The 14,206-nt window shown below is 44.5% G+C and overlaps 1 protein-coding gene across 3 annotated transcripts in view; it reads left to right on the top strand.

Annotated features, from left to right (window-relative positions):
- Window positions 1-14,206, top strand: part of SORT1 (sortilin 1) — a 60,718-nt gene that overhangs the window by 34,566 nt on the left and 11,946 nt on the right. For 2 of the 3 annotated variants that reach the window (XM_037501457.1, XM_054690874.1), the window contains exons 6-11: window positions 1,159-1,232; window positions 4,060-4,109; window positions 5,539-5,669; window positions 8,293-8,437; window positions 9,537-9,692; window positions 11,515-11,621. In XM_037501457.1, the coding sequence (XP_037357354.1) occupies window positions 1,159-1,232; window positions 4,060-4,109; window positions 5,539-5,669; window positions 8,293-8,437; window positions 9,537-9,692; window positions 11,515-11,621 (663 nt within the window). The remainder of the gene's footprint in view (window positions 1-1,158; window positions 1,233-4,059; window positions 4,110-5,538; window positions 5,670-8,292; window positions 8,438-9,536; window positions 9,693-11,514; window positions 11,622-14,206) is intronic. The other variant, XM_037501458.2, reaches the window with a different exon arrangement.

Here is a 14,206-nt window from a genome sequence, read left to right as displayed (position 1 = left end):
GGAGGCCTGGGCCTCATTAACTCTTGACTGTCATGGCAGTCACTGCCTTTTTTGCTTCTTGTTTGGACACTCGGAAATCCATCTTTCCCATTATTTTTTTTAAAGATTTATTTATTTATTTTATGCAAGAACTGGGGTACAGGCCAGATGCATAGGAGGGTGATAGGATTCACCAGAGACAGAGTGGGGAACACAACAGGTAGACTGACAAAATAGACTGCTGAGGGGAGCAGCGGGCGAGACAGGAGAGGTCTGTCCCACCATGTGGGACCCTTGCTTAGCTGACCGGCCGGCCAGGATCGAACCATCACTGCAGAGGCTGCAGACAGCTTCACAGCGTGGCGCTCAACCGCCTACGCCACCAGGGAGGCCCCATCTTCCCCATTATTATCCAAGTATTCTTCCTAAAAAAGTGAAACTGGCTGTCATTCCCCTGTTTGAACACCTCCTTTGACTACCTCGCATGAAGTAAAGACCAGCTCCTCGGAGTGGCACAGGAGAACCTCCATGAGCTACCCCTCCATACCCTCTCCCTAGGATCAGCTGCCCCCTTTCTTACCTTAAATGTGTGCTCCATTGGGGTCAGAGGCTTTAACTCCCTGCACACACTGCACTTTTTTTTATTGCAAACCTCTCTGCCTCTGCTAGAACTACTGTCTGTGGACAGTAACGTCACATCTCCTCCCCACTTGCTTTCTTTGGGTTAACTGCTTTTCATGTAAGACTCAGTTCCGTTGTCTTCTTCACAACCCATCTCTGATCCAGTGCCCTCTCCTTACTCTTATCCCACACACCGGTTTCCCCTAACAGTGACTACATTGTATCAGACTTTCTTTATATTGCACAGTTAACTGTGTCACATAGTCTTTTTTGTATCCCCAGCTGCAATTTCTGGTACAGTCCCTGGCACATAGTAGGCATTTCATAAGCATTTGTTATTCTGAACTTCCAAGACCCAAAAGGATCCAAATTAAGAGTGTGTGTGTGTGTGTGTGTGTGTGCGCGCGCGTGCGTAAAAGGCGCTCTGGCAGCTCGGATGGAACTTACGTGTGTGTTTTCCTGCCCTGATTGATGGATTGGAGATGAATTGTTAAAGATCATAGATGCAGCTGCACAGGATAAAGCTGAAATTTTGATAAGTCATTTATAATCTTTCAGAACGGCCTGTGGGTGTCCAAGAATTTTGGGGAAAAATGGGAAGAAATCCACAAAGCAGTATGTTTGGCCAAATGGTGAGTAGCAGACGACTCCCTCGTGCAGAACCCTAACCCTTCCTGACAGTGCTGCCAAAAGTCATATCAGTGAATGCTGAGCACTTATTGTGTGCAACCTGCTCCTCAGGGTGCTATAAGGAATACAAGAGAGGGGTATGGCACAGACCTTGACCTAGAGGAGCTTCTGATTCTCCAGGAAAGAAGAGACAGTCTCCTTAAATGTTAGACTAAAAATTAAAACAAGACAGGAGTAGCTGCTGCCTACAAATGGTTTATTCTCCATAAATGATAATTGGAATAGCATAAAATACAGCTTTGACGTAGGGACTTACGTTCTCAGTACCCAGATTCACATTCCCTCATCTGGAGATCCATTTCAGTTATGTGGAATGTAGTGAGGAATCAGGAAGAAAACCCAGAGCTTCCAGGCTGCCAGAGTCACACTGGCCCCCAAACTTCTTTGCTTCTATAGGTGGACCTCGCCCTCACCCCACCTCACCAGGTGCCTACTTGAAGATGAAATAGTGCGGGGTGGGGGAGGGGGGGTTACTGGGTGGGGCTTACTTGGTATCCAGTGACTTACCTCTCTGGGATTTAGTTTTTTTCCTTCTGTGAAAGGAGATTTATTTAGAGAATTTGGGGTGGAGGATTGAGTAAGAATTGAATTAAGAGCCTTCGTTCCTCTAAAATTCTGATCAGGCCCAGACCCTTGTTTAGACTCACTTCTTCCTCTTTGGCTAATTTCAACAAATTTGTTAATGTGGTTTCCCAGTTGATAGCTGACTGCTGCCAGAGGTGGGGCGGGCGTGCCAACAGCAAGCATGGCTAGCAGGGGAGTCCATGCCTGAGCTGGGTGGAGGCAGAAAAACCAGAGAAGCACCTAACGCCATGAACTTGCCAGTACCAGCTCAAGAGCGCGTGCACCACAGCAACTTCCAAGGGGGACCCTGTGTTAGCGTCTCCTGGGGTTGGTGTTCATGTGATGACCCGTAACCCCAAAGAAGAATCTACTATTTACTGTCCTCCACTTAGGGGGTCTGGGACATACAAGACATTGCCCATATGTCTACCAGAATTAACTAAGATATAACAAGTTGCTTGACTACAGTGGGCCTTTCCCAGAAAATGCTGACTAGATGAGCTTTACAGCACCGCTGTGGTGCACACGCCACATCTGCTTCTGCTTTATGTATTATAATGAGTTGTGTTTGTGTCGTTTGTGGTCTTATAAGGAAGTAATTCTTTTTTTTTTTTTTTTTTTTTTTTTTAAAGATTTATTTATTTATTTATACAAGCACTGGGTACAGTCAGAAGCGCGGGAGGGTGAGAGAATTCACCAGAGCCAGAGCAGGGAGCAGAGCAGGCAGAAGGACCGAAGTACACTGCTGAGGGAAGCAGCGGGCGGCAGGAGAGGTCTGCGCGCCATGTGGGACCCTCCTTTGGTGGCCGGGGAGCAGCCGGGGATTGAACCGGCACTGCAGAGGCTGCGGGCAGCTTCGCAACCCAGTGCTCAACCGCTGCGCCACCGGGGAGGCCCTAAGGAAGTAATTCTTAAAGTAACTAAGTTAGCAAATTGTTTTGCTCCTGATGGATTTAAAATATGTAGGATGTGTTCAAGTAAGGCTAATAATTTTGATTATTAAGACCCACCTTTACATATGGATCTCACATGATCTCAAGGTACACTTTAAATAGCTTACAGTTTTTTGTCAGCTCATGTTTAAAACTAAAAATGTGTTTTACATGGTATTTTGTTTTGTATCCTATGCGAGGTTTTTTACTTTTGTCGCTCCTGTCTTTGTTCAGTGGTAAGTAGAAGGTAACTGGGCTGATAACTATTTGCTCTCTCTTAGGTCTTTGATTTCTGGCAACTTACAGCCTAAAGTTCTGAAAGAACTGTGCTCAGGTCCACCATCTTTTGCTGGTGCTGGTGCAGCATCTTTTACTGATAAATACCATCAGGGTCTGAGTCTTGTTCTCTACAAATTCCCTTCCCAAGTTAGAATTTAAATAATTCAACCTCTGACCTAGTTTCTATTTGAGATGAAAGAACTTTATTATTTAGCTAATGCAAAACACTGAAGTAGAGTCTAAAGAGAAATAACAAAGCATAAAACTTAGTCCCTGCCCTGAAGAAACCAATAGTGTCAAAAGCAAGATAAGGCATACATTGTATGATTAAAATTACTACAGGAGACGAAGGACTACCGAGTGGCTGGTGCAGATTGGCATAGTGATTTAGGACAGGAGTTCTCAACCTCAGTACAGATGATGTTTGGATCTTCCTTGTAGGACTCCCAATGCATGATAGGATGATTACCATCATCTCTGGTCTCTACTTATTAGATACTAGCAACAACTCCCCCTCCCACAGTCATGGCTCCTCGAAATATCCCCAGACATTGCTAACTGTCCCTCAATGGGGGCAGAATCACCCCTTTTAAGAACCACTGCTCCAGAAGTTTGCAGCATAGACGCTTTCAGATGAAGTGACAGGAAAACTTCATAGAAAACCTGGTTTTTAAGCTGAAGCCTAAAGATTGTGAGGATATTTGGTTACATAAGACAAATGCATTGTAAGAAGGAAATAGTATGAGCAGACCAGTCTGACCAGCTGGAAGAGTTTACTTAACATAGTGGATCATGGAAAATGCCTGGCACCAGACTGGGGAACCTTGACTGGTGAGGCTGTGCAAGAACTGGGTGTATAGCATCTGGGAAGGCTGACCTGCTAGTTTCTATGGATGCCAGACTTGCTAGACTTGCTTGGAGCTTGTGACTAAGGTTGATGCTGTCCGTTAGTTGTCTTGACCCTCGTTTTCCCCCTGTCTTTGCCTCACTATAGGGGATCAGGAAACATCATCTTCTTTACCACCTATGTGAATGGCTCCTGTAGTAAGTATATTTTAGTTTCAGAAAAGAGTGTTCTGTTGCCTGTTCATGGTAGAATGTTTTGGGTTGTAAGAGGTAAAAACATCAAAGGTCCTTGCATTCTACATAATTTTATTTTTTAAAAAAAGATTTATTTATGCACACAAGAACTGGGGTACAGGCCAGAGGTGCGGGGGGGGGGAGAGGATTCACCAGAGACAGAGTGGGGAGCAGAACAGGCAGATTGACTGAAATACACCACTGAGGGGAGCAGTGGGAGAGACAGGAGAGGTCTGCTGCACCCTGTGGGTAGCTCTCTGGCCGGGGATTGAACTGCAGTGGCTGTGGATAGCTTTATAGTGCTGAGAGTTAACCCCTTGCACCACCAGGAAGGCCCTTCACTGTAATTTTAATATCTAAAGATAGTGTTAATAATTTAAAAATTTTTGAAAGTAGAACCAAATTGTTATACTGTGCCTAGATCAAATAAAAATATAGGCTACACACAGAGACAGTGCACACTTACTCTTAGCACTGTCTTGTCTTTATATAATGTAAATATAAGGCTACAAATAATAACAAATTTAAATGAACAGTTATTTCTGCAGAAGAGCATGGAGTGATTGTAGACACCATTGGCTTTCCAGTCAGCAGCATGGTTTCAAAGCAGAAAGCAAAATCTTTCATTTATTGATTCAGCAAATTAACTTCTGTATTCATTCATTCATTCATTCACTTGAACACCTGTGGTAGTATGCTAACTACTCTGATCTGGAAGGAGAGAATACGACATCTAAAGCCTGCTGTCACGGAGCTTAAATTCAAGAAGGGAAGTTGAATGATCAAGAAAATTCCAACAAAACAACTTAAATTAGAATAAAGTCTTTTTTTTTTTTTAAGATTTATTTATTTATTTATACAAGCACTGGGTACAGTCAGAAGTGTGGGAGGGTGAGAGAATTCACCAGAGCCAGAGCGGGGAACAGAGCAGGCAGAGGGACCGAAGTACACTGCTGAGGGGAGCAGCGGGCAGCAGGAGAGGTCTGCGCGCCATGTGGGACCCTCCTCGGTGGCCAGGGAGCAGCTGGGGATCGAACTGGCACTGCAGAGGCTGCGGGCAGCTTCGCAACCCAGCGCTCAACCGCTGCGCCACCGGGGAGGCCCAGAATAAAGTCATTTTTAAACTGTGTCATTAAGAAAGCAGAGTTGGGTGCTGGCCTGTGCTACAACACTGTAAATTCTCCATCCAGTGGAAAACCTCCCGTGTATAATATAACCTGGAGGCACACTCCCTATGTCTAATGCAGGTCACGTTTGTATTGTCATTTGACTGACATGCATAGGACTAAAAATCCTTTAGCTATAAAATTAAGACCAATTCTCTAACGCATTTGTTTTGACCTGGAGGCTCACCAGTAAGTGAGATTTTAATTCATGTTTTGTCTTGTTTAAGAAGCTGATCTTGGAGCACTGGAATTATGGAGAACCACAGACTTGGGGAAAAGCTTCAAAACCATTGGAATGAAGATCTACTCATTCGGTCTTGGGGGACGTTTCCTCTTTGCCTCTGTGATGGCTGAGAAGGTAGGTACTTGCTTCTCTTCGGGTTCTGATAGTGATGTGAACTTGCCTTCTCTAGGTCCCTTTTGCGCTATGTACTGACAGAGCTTCTTGCCCTTTGCAGCATTTAATATCGCTGTGAGACTTGGGTGATGCAGGCCGCTGTCCTCTCCAGCCTTGCGTCACGTGAATGCTAGTGTCCATCTCATGATACGTTGATCCAGTAAATGGACTTGGCTCAGACATGGCTGCCTGAGCAGAGCAGTGGGCTTCTTCATTATCCAGCAATGTTAATAGAAATGGGTAAATAGGACCTCCTGTATACTGGGTACTATTCTACATCCCAAGAATATAGCAGTGAACAAAACAGATAAACGTCCCACTTCCAAAGCTTACATTCAAGTAGGGAGATAGACACTACGCTAATAAATATGATGGAACATCCCTGAAACTGCATTGGGATGCTGGAACAGGAACGGAGCGGTGCTGTGCGGTGCTGTGCGGTGCTGTGCGGTGCTGTGCGGCGGGGACCTGGTGGCACTTGGCACAGTCAGAAACGCACACTGGCTCTGTGGCTTCCCAGGCTGAGGGAACTGCATGACAGCCCCGGCCGGGGCATATTGATCTGCTAAAGAGAAGGGAGAGGCAGCGTGACTGGGGTACAGAGAAGGGTGGTCCAAAGTGGGGTCACATGGGGACAGAAGCCAGAGCATACAGGGTCTTCACAGGCCCTGGTGAAACTTGGCTTTTACTCTTCACATGATGAGAAGCTGTGAAAGAGTTGTGAGCAGGGGGTGGCATAATTTGACTTCTCTTTTGACAGAACAGATGTGTACAGAATAACCCCATGGGGCAGGAGTGGCAGCTGTGAGCATAGCTGGGGGGCTGTTACAGTAGTGACAGAGTGGCGGGTTGGACCAGACTGTTAACAGCGATGCGGGGAGAAGTGGTAAGATTGTGGATCTATTTTTAAATGTGTCGCCAGTGGGATTTGCTGTTGGATTAGATATGGGTTGTGAGAATGAGAGGAGCTAAGGATAACGTTAGAGTCTCTGGGCTGAGTAACTGGGTGAGTGGTGGTGCCATTTACTGAGATGGCAAAGACTGCAGGAGAAGCAGGTTTGTGAGAGGAAAATCAAGAGTTCAGTTCTGACTCTGAGGTGCTTTTTAGATAACCTAAGTGGAAATGTCAAGCATTTGAATATATGAATCGCCCAGAAGTAGATGGTATTTAAAGTCATGTGACTAGATGATATGTGCTGAAGGAATTAGTAGGTAGAGCAGAGGTGGGAGGACTGAACATGCCCTGAAGCACCCCAGCATTCACAGGTTGCAAAGAGAGGAGATCCAGCAGGCTGAGGGAGGCACCGGTGGGGCATGGGACAGCGTGAAGGCATGAAAGCTAAGTGGGAAAGTGTTTTAAGGAGGAGCAAGTGATCTGTTAAACTCAACTGAATTGTTGAGTTAGATGAGTCCTGAGAATTACCCACTGGACTTGGCACAGGGCAAGGTGTCAGTGACCCTGAACGCAGTTTCATCGAGTACTGACTTGAAAGGCTTGATGAGAGTGAGGGAACTGGAGATGCACAAGTAGACACAGTAACTGTAGGTAAATCCTTTCGGCAATTTTGGGATCCAGTTTCGTCATGGTCGTCCCAGCAATACTAAGAACTAATACTTTGTCTCAGTTTTTATTTCAGGAAATTGAGTAACTTGTCTGTGGTCGCCCAGGGGTGGAAGTAAACATTCCAGAGATAGCCTCCTCATAGCCTCCTTCACTCTCCTGCTATGTACAAAATTAAAATTCCACCTCGTTCTTTTGAACTTTAGGTTCTACCTGTAATGATGAGAATAAATTTCAAAGTAAACATGGAGGTATAAGTGAGAAAAAGAAGTGTACTTGTCACTCACCCTCAAAGAGCACTCAAGGAAGCTCTGGAACCTGGTTTCTGCTCTGGCTTTGTCCAGTAGCTGTTTTCAAGTGTTTATCAGAGTGTAGGTGTTACTTGTCTCCTTAACAGACTCTTTTTACAACTAAATACACCTTGATCAGCTTTCTTTTATTAATTTCCAGCTTGGGGCCGCTCCCAGGCGGTGCATATTCTGGCTATTGCGGTGGTTCTCTCAGACCTCCCTAAAGAGGAGGAGAGAGCCACGTAGTAACTTCCCCTGCCATCGCCCAGGCATGGATTCCACTTCCTAGACCCTTAATTAACTAATTCTTTGAATCACATCAGAACTGTCTCAAAGGCTCCACATTTTAATGCAGCTCATCCCTTTAAGAATGCTCTGAGCAGGTGTATGGAAAAGGATGTAAAGCCAAGCTAAGGCAAGCGATGGTCCCATCAGACCCTTCCCTCTGTGAAGGAAACTGGAGTGTCAGAGGCTGAGGGGAATATCTTACAGGGCATATAGGAGTGAAGAAGCCAAACAGGAAGCCAAGATAACCTTACTATCAAAATGGATTGTTCTATTGCCTGGAATTTTGCTAGAGATTAGAAATTGCTTTGGTAATTGTTACTGGGATCTTTCATTTGGAACAATTGTACCCAATGGGGAAATGAATAATGATACTTAGAGTTCTTAATAAATGCTGTTCCTAGTCATGTCATGAAAATTAGAAAGATAAAAATTGCATTTGTTCTAGGATGCGACAAGGAGGATTCACGTGTCAACCGACCATGGGGACACATGGAGCATGGCCCAGCTCCCCTCTGTGGGGCAGGAACAGTTCTATTCTATTCTAGCCGCTAATGATGACATGGTGTTCATGCATGTGGATGAGCCTGGAGGTGAGAGCTTTTTAGTGGTGTATTCTTACTGCATAAAGATTTAAGTTCTGAAGCTACTTTAAGTAGCTTTCCTTCTTAGATGTTGACTTTTCCTCTTATCTGTAAGACTTGATTAGTGAATGTGCTGTCTTACGGATAATAGGTAGCCTCTGTTAAAAACACCACTCCAATATACTTTGTGTGTGTGTCCAAGTTTCTAGAACAGGGCTTCTCAAAGAATGGTCAGAGGATTGGTGTTGATTCACAAATTTTTTGTTACTGAATACGGAAATTGAGAGCAAGCATTTAGAAACACTTTTTTGTAAAGATTTATTTTTATTTATTTATGCATACAAGAGCTGGGGTGTAGGCCAGTGATGCTGTGGGGAGGGGGTGAGAAGATTCACCGGAGACAGAGTGGGGAGCAGAACAGGCGGATCTACTGAAATACACTCTGAGGGGAGCAGCGGGTGAGACAGGAGAGGTCTGCTGCGCCATGTGAGTAGCTCCCTGGCTGGGGATCGAACTCATCCTGCAATGGCTGTGGATAGCTTCATAGTACTGAAGCTTAACCCCTTACGTCACCAGGGAAGTCCCATTTAGAAATTCTTATAGCCATTTGACAAAGTAATTTTATAGCTATTGGCTCTAATGATAAAAAACTGAAGGGTTATATTTTGTCTTTTATATTTTATTTTTCTGGTGATTTTTAGTTTGCAAAAGTATGGGTTTATGACATATTGGAAACTTTAACATGGATCATTCACCACAGATAGTTTGAGAAGCATCGTTCTAGGGTATAAAGACTTAAAGATGTGTAAGACATGAATCTAAATGCTCATCCCCTGCCACCAGAATATATCTGGGAAGAGCTTTTCAGTGGCACTGATTTATTCATTTAATAAACTCAGCATCTGCTGTACTCTGGGTACTAAACTGGGTACTGGAATTAAAGGTGGGCATGAAGTTGTTGATACCAAGCTGATTGAATCTCAGGTCTGTACCTCGGTCACCAGAGAGTCGGCCTATGTGAGCAGTCAGTCACCTGAACGGTTAGACTATTGTTTTTCTTTTTGTTCCATCCTCAGACTTAGTGTTTTTGTTTGTTTGCCTATTCCAGATACCGGATTTGGCACAATCTTTACCTCAGATGACCGGGGCATTGTCTATTCCAAGTCCTTGGACCGACACCTCTATACCACCACTGGCGGAGAGACAGACTTCACCAACGTGACCTCCCTCCGGGGTGTCTTCATCACAAGTGTCCTCTCAGAAGGTGAGCTTGGCACAGCTGTTTTTTCAGCTGAATGTGTTGGGAGCTGAGGTTTTAGGGGTGACCGATGGTCCTACCAGAGTCAGTTCTGGCTCTCTATTTTAAATAAGGTATGGTAAATAGAACCAACAAAGAGCAAAGCAATAGCACATAAAGAAATAGATTTCTTTCTCTAGAAATCTTTCTTTAGAAAGATCATTTGGCTTCTGTGTTTTTTGTCTTAATCTAAATTCAGACCTACAGGAATGAGGCCACTAGGAACCACTTCCTTGCTTCCTTGTTTCTCCTTATGGTGGGTAGAACAATCACAGGCCAAGATATTTAGTGAGTTCTACTCGGGAATCTGCTGTCCTGGCCTTTGCTAAGGCCCTGTGATACAAATAAGTACATTAATGCATAAAGACTCAAGCTTTTGTTTGTTTATGTTTGTTTGTTTGGGGTGACTATCTGTCATCATTTTGTGAATATCTTGCAATGCTCTGCAAGGTTCTGAGTGATAATGACCCTCTGTTTAGTCCCTGAACTCACCTCCAACTTTTCTCTCCTTCTTTTACTCTATTCTAGTCACTTTAGTCCTCTGCCAGTTCTTAAACATACCAGGTTTACACACTCGTGGCTTTGAAATTTGTACCCACTGTTGTTTCCCACATCTACAAGGCTGATACTTTCCTTCTTTGAGTCCTTGCATATTTTTTATTTTCTGAATGAGACCCACCCTGACAATCATATTTTAAATTTCAGTTTGCATGTGTTCATGCGCGCGCGCGCGCGCACACACACACACTCGGATCCTCTTTTGCTGTGCAAGTTTTTTCCCCAGAGCACCTATTTTCTAACATATAATTTGCTTATTTATTCTGTCTAGTGTTTATCTTTCTCACTCTACTAGAGTGTATACTTCACAGAGTTTTTGTTTTGTTCACTAATATATTCCCAAAGGCTTACAACAGTTTTCACATAGTAGGCATTAAAATAATTCTTGAATAAATTAATTTCCTTTCTTGTTTGTTTTTCCTTGGAAAACCCAGAGCATATCATCTCTGAATTTAAACTGGCAAGTCTTTTTTTTTTTTTTTAAGATTTATTTATTTATTTATTCACGCACCGGGTACAGTCAGAAGCACGGGAGGGTGAGAGAATTCACCAGAGCCAGAGCAGAGAACAGAACAGGCAGACTGACAAAGTACACTGCTAAGGGGAGCAGCAGGCGGCCGGAGAGAGCTGCGCACCATGTGGGACCCTCGCCCAGCAGCTGGGGATCAAACCGGCGCTGCAGAGGCTGTGGGCAGCTTCGCAACCCAGCGCTCAACCGCTGCGCCACCGGGGAGGCCCTAAACTGACAGCTCTTTAATATATTGAAAAATAGGTATAGGATATGTGATAGTGGAGAGACAAAAATTGGAAATTTTTAATTCATAGTCATGCATGCATACTCAGAGTCCCTACAACAAGCCTAGTGCCATGACTTGTCTGTGGAAAGTCTAGGATACCTTCCCATCAAGATTCTTCTTCCATGCAAGTGAGCAATGAGGGAGAACAAATATCATCAGTTTACTGTGTTGGGAAGGAGACAAAGGGAATCATTCTCTAGAGTATCAGTCTAGATGATTTCTGGAATTAGCTGACCCTGTGCAGGTGGGAAGCCTTTTTCAAATCCCACCTTGAGTGTGCTGCTCAGTTACTCAGCGACATGGAGCCTCTTTGTTGGGACTCCAGGGTTATTCTGACGTGTTCTGTAGGCTCAGGAGAGAGTTACGCAATGACCAATGAATTTAAGAGGGTGCTGCCAGTGGATCAGGCTTAATGTCATTCTTTTCCCATTCAGATAACTCTATCCAGACTATGATCACTTTTGATCAAGGAGGAAGGTGGAAGCACCTGCGGAAGCCTGAAAACAGTGAATGTGATGCTACAGCAAAAAATAAGAATGAGGTTTGTTTTACTCCAATTGTCGTGTGTACTTGGAGCAAAGCAGCCGTTCGTCCTGCTCTTAACCAGTTACATTTGAATAATGAAGTTTTGTTCTTGATGAAGGGTCCATGGCTAAAGCTGGAAAACTTGGAGATGAGAGAATGACATTAACTTAGAATGTAGGGAAAAGAAACTGAAAATATTATGGATTATTTGTCTTTTAAAGAAAAACAAAACTGAAGGCTAACAATGTGTGTTTCATTAGCTGCTGAATGAAAACAGAATGGGCACAAGGGCTGGTGGTTAGTTAGGAGTCAGCGTGGCAGCTCTGGGACTGAGAAGCCACAGACCAGGCAAAGCTGGGCTGGTCGGAAACAAGTGGGAGGCTCGCTGCTCCACCCCTGGCCTGGGATCCGCTTGGCTGATGGGTGTGAGCGGGACCCAGCCCTGACAGCAGAGCTGATCCCCCCCAGGGGAGGCTGAGAACTAGAAAACAAAGGCGTTGCAGGAGATCACAGATTTCATGAGTGACAGGTCTTGACAGGCAAGAAAAAAGAAAGAAAAAACAGCTCTGTGTCTGGCTTTTACAGACACAAATTTAAGAGGTACTTAGCAGAACACTGGAGGTTCTCTTAAAAAAACGATGGTGTTGGTAGTTCCCAAGCCCCCCTTAGAACACCTGTGGTGGATACACACTCTGCTGTTTTAGGCGAGGCATTCTTTCTTTGTTTTAAAAACCTCAGACAGTGTGAGATAAATTGCACCTGCCCATCTCCATGCTCTCCCTTCTGCCCCCTCTCACTGTCCTCTGCTGACCTTGCCCTGCACCTGCCCTCCTCACTTCTGCCTCCATGGAGAGGTACAGTGGCCTCTCACACCTCAGCACTCTTTGTGATTCTCCTTTGGCTGCGAATGAAGCCTGTGCCTCTGACATGGTGAATGAAGGTCCAGTCCTCCCCCATCTGGTTGAGTCCTCCGCCATCCAGTCCAGTCTGCCCCGTCGGCTTTCTTCTGCCTTTTCATTCTCATCTTGAATTTTTTTTGTGGATGTAGCCCTTATATCACCCTCTGCTGCTCCCTGGAGCCCCTGCATGTACCCCTGCCTATGTTATCCCTGGGGGAGCTGTGCCTCTCCCCCCGACCCCATATAATTAAGATTAGTGGAAATCCTAACCATTAAATTGAACTAATCATTCTACTTTATTCCATTAATAACTTGCTTGAACTTCCTTTTTTTATTGGAATAAAATATACACGACCTAAAATTAACATTTTAACCAATTTGAACCTCCTCTAAAGTACTAACTTTCTGCTTTATACCTCAATGTATTTCTGAAAAATATTTCTTTTTTTTTTATTTATTTATTCGTCTATTTATTTATATATACAAGCACTGGGTACGGTCAGAAGTACGGGAGGGTGAGAGAATTCACCAGAGCCAGAGCGGGGAGCAGAGCAGGCAGAAGGACCGAAGTACACTGCTGAGGGGAGCAGCGGGCGGCAGGAGAGGTCTGCGCGCCATGTGGGACCCTCGCCGGTGGCCGGGGAGCAGCCGGGGATCGAACCGGCACTGCAGAGGCTGCGGGCAGCCTCGCAACCCAGCGCTCAATTGCTGCGCCACCGGGGAGGCCCTGAAAAATATTTCTTAAAGACCACATTGGGTCTGATTTCAAATCACTACCACATCTTGTACAGTGAAATATGTCAAGTGTACATCAAGTTTACTTATGTGGAATCATACTTTAAATATTAATCAGAGGCTTTAGTGTAATTCAGGAATAAAATACACCAAGACTACACTTGAGAAAATAATTGCATTGTTTATTCCCAAATATACTGATGCATTTTAGAATCAGGAATATCCTACCCAGCCTCTGACTCATCACCACCCCCCAAAAAAAAAACCCTAATGAAAAAATGGACAAAAGAGTTGAATAAACATTTCTCTAAATGGCCAATAAGCACATGACAAGATGATCGGCATCACTAATTGCTAGGGAAACACAAAGCAAAACCATGCGATACCGCCTCACACCCATCAGGATGACTCTATAAAAAAAATCCAAAGTAACCAAGGAGGTAGAGAAATTGGAACTCTTAGCTCCTGTACGTGGGAGTGAAAAATGGCACAACTACCTAATGGATGAGATCTGGGTGCTGTGGCTGTAGACTACAGCCACTTCATGGAAAGCAGTGTGTGGTTCCTCAGAAAATTCAGTGTAGACCTATCATGGGAACCAGCAATTTCCACTTCTGGGTATATATCCTGAAGAATTGAAAGCTGGGTCTTGAGGAGGTATTTGCACACCCATGTTCACAAACAGCATTTTTCATAATAGCCAAAAGGTGGAAGCAACCCAAGTGTGTTTTGACAGATGAAGCGATAAGCAAACAGGTGTAGACATGCAACGGAATACTTCAAAAGTGAGGAAATTCTGACACAGGTGACAACATGGAAGAACTTGAGGCAATATTGGTCACAAAAAACAAATACTGTATGGCTCCACTTACGTGAGATACCCAGAGTAGCCGCTCCAGAGAGACATAAGGTAGAAGGGTGGTTGCTAAGGGATAGGGGGGTGGAGGGATGGGAGAGTTCTTTAATG

This window comes from Talpa occidentalis, unplaced genomic scaffold (assembly GCF_014898055.3).
Source record: "Talpa occidentalis isolate TD23 unplaced genomic scaffold, MPIMG_talOcc4v2.1 talOcc4.9, whole genome shotgun sequence".
Taxonomy (NCBI): domain Eukaryota; kingdom Metazoa; phylum Chordata; class Mammalia; order Eulipotyphla; family Talpidae; genus Talpa; species Talpa occidentalis.
This window is presented reverse-complemented; position numbering and strand designations above follow the sequence as displayed.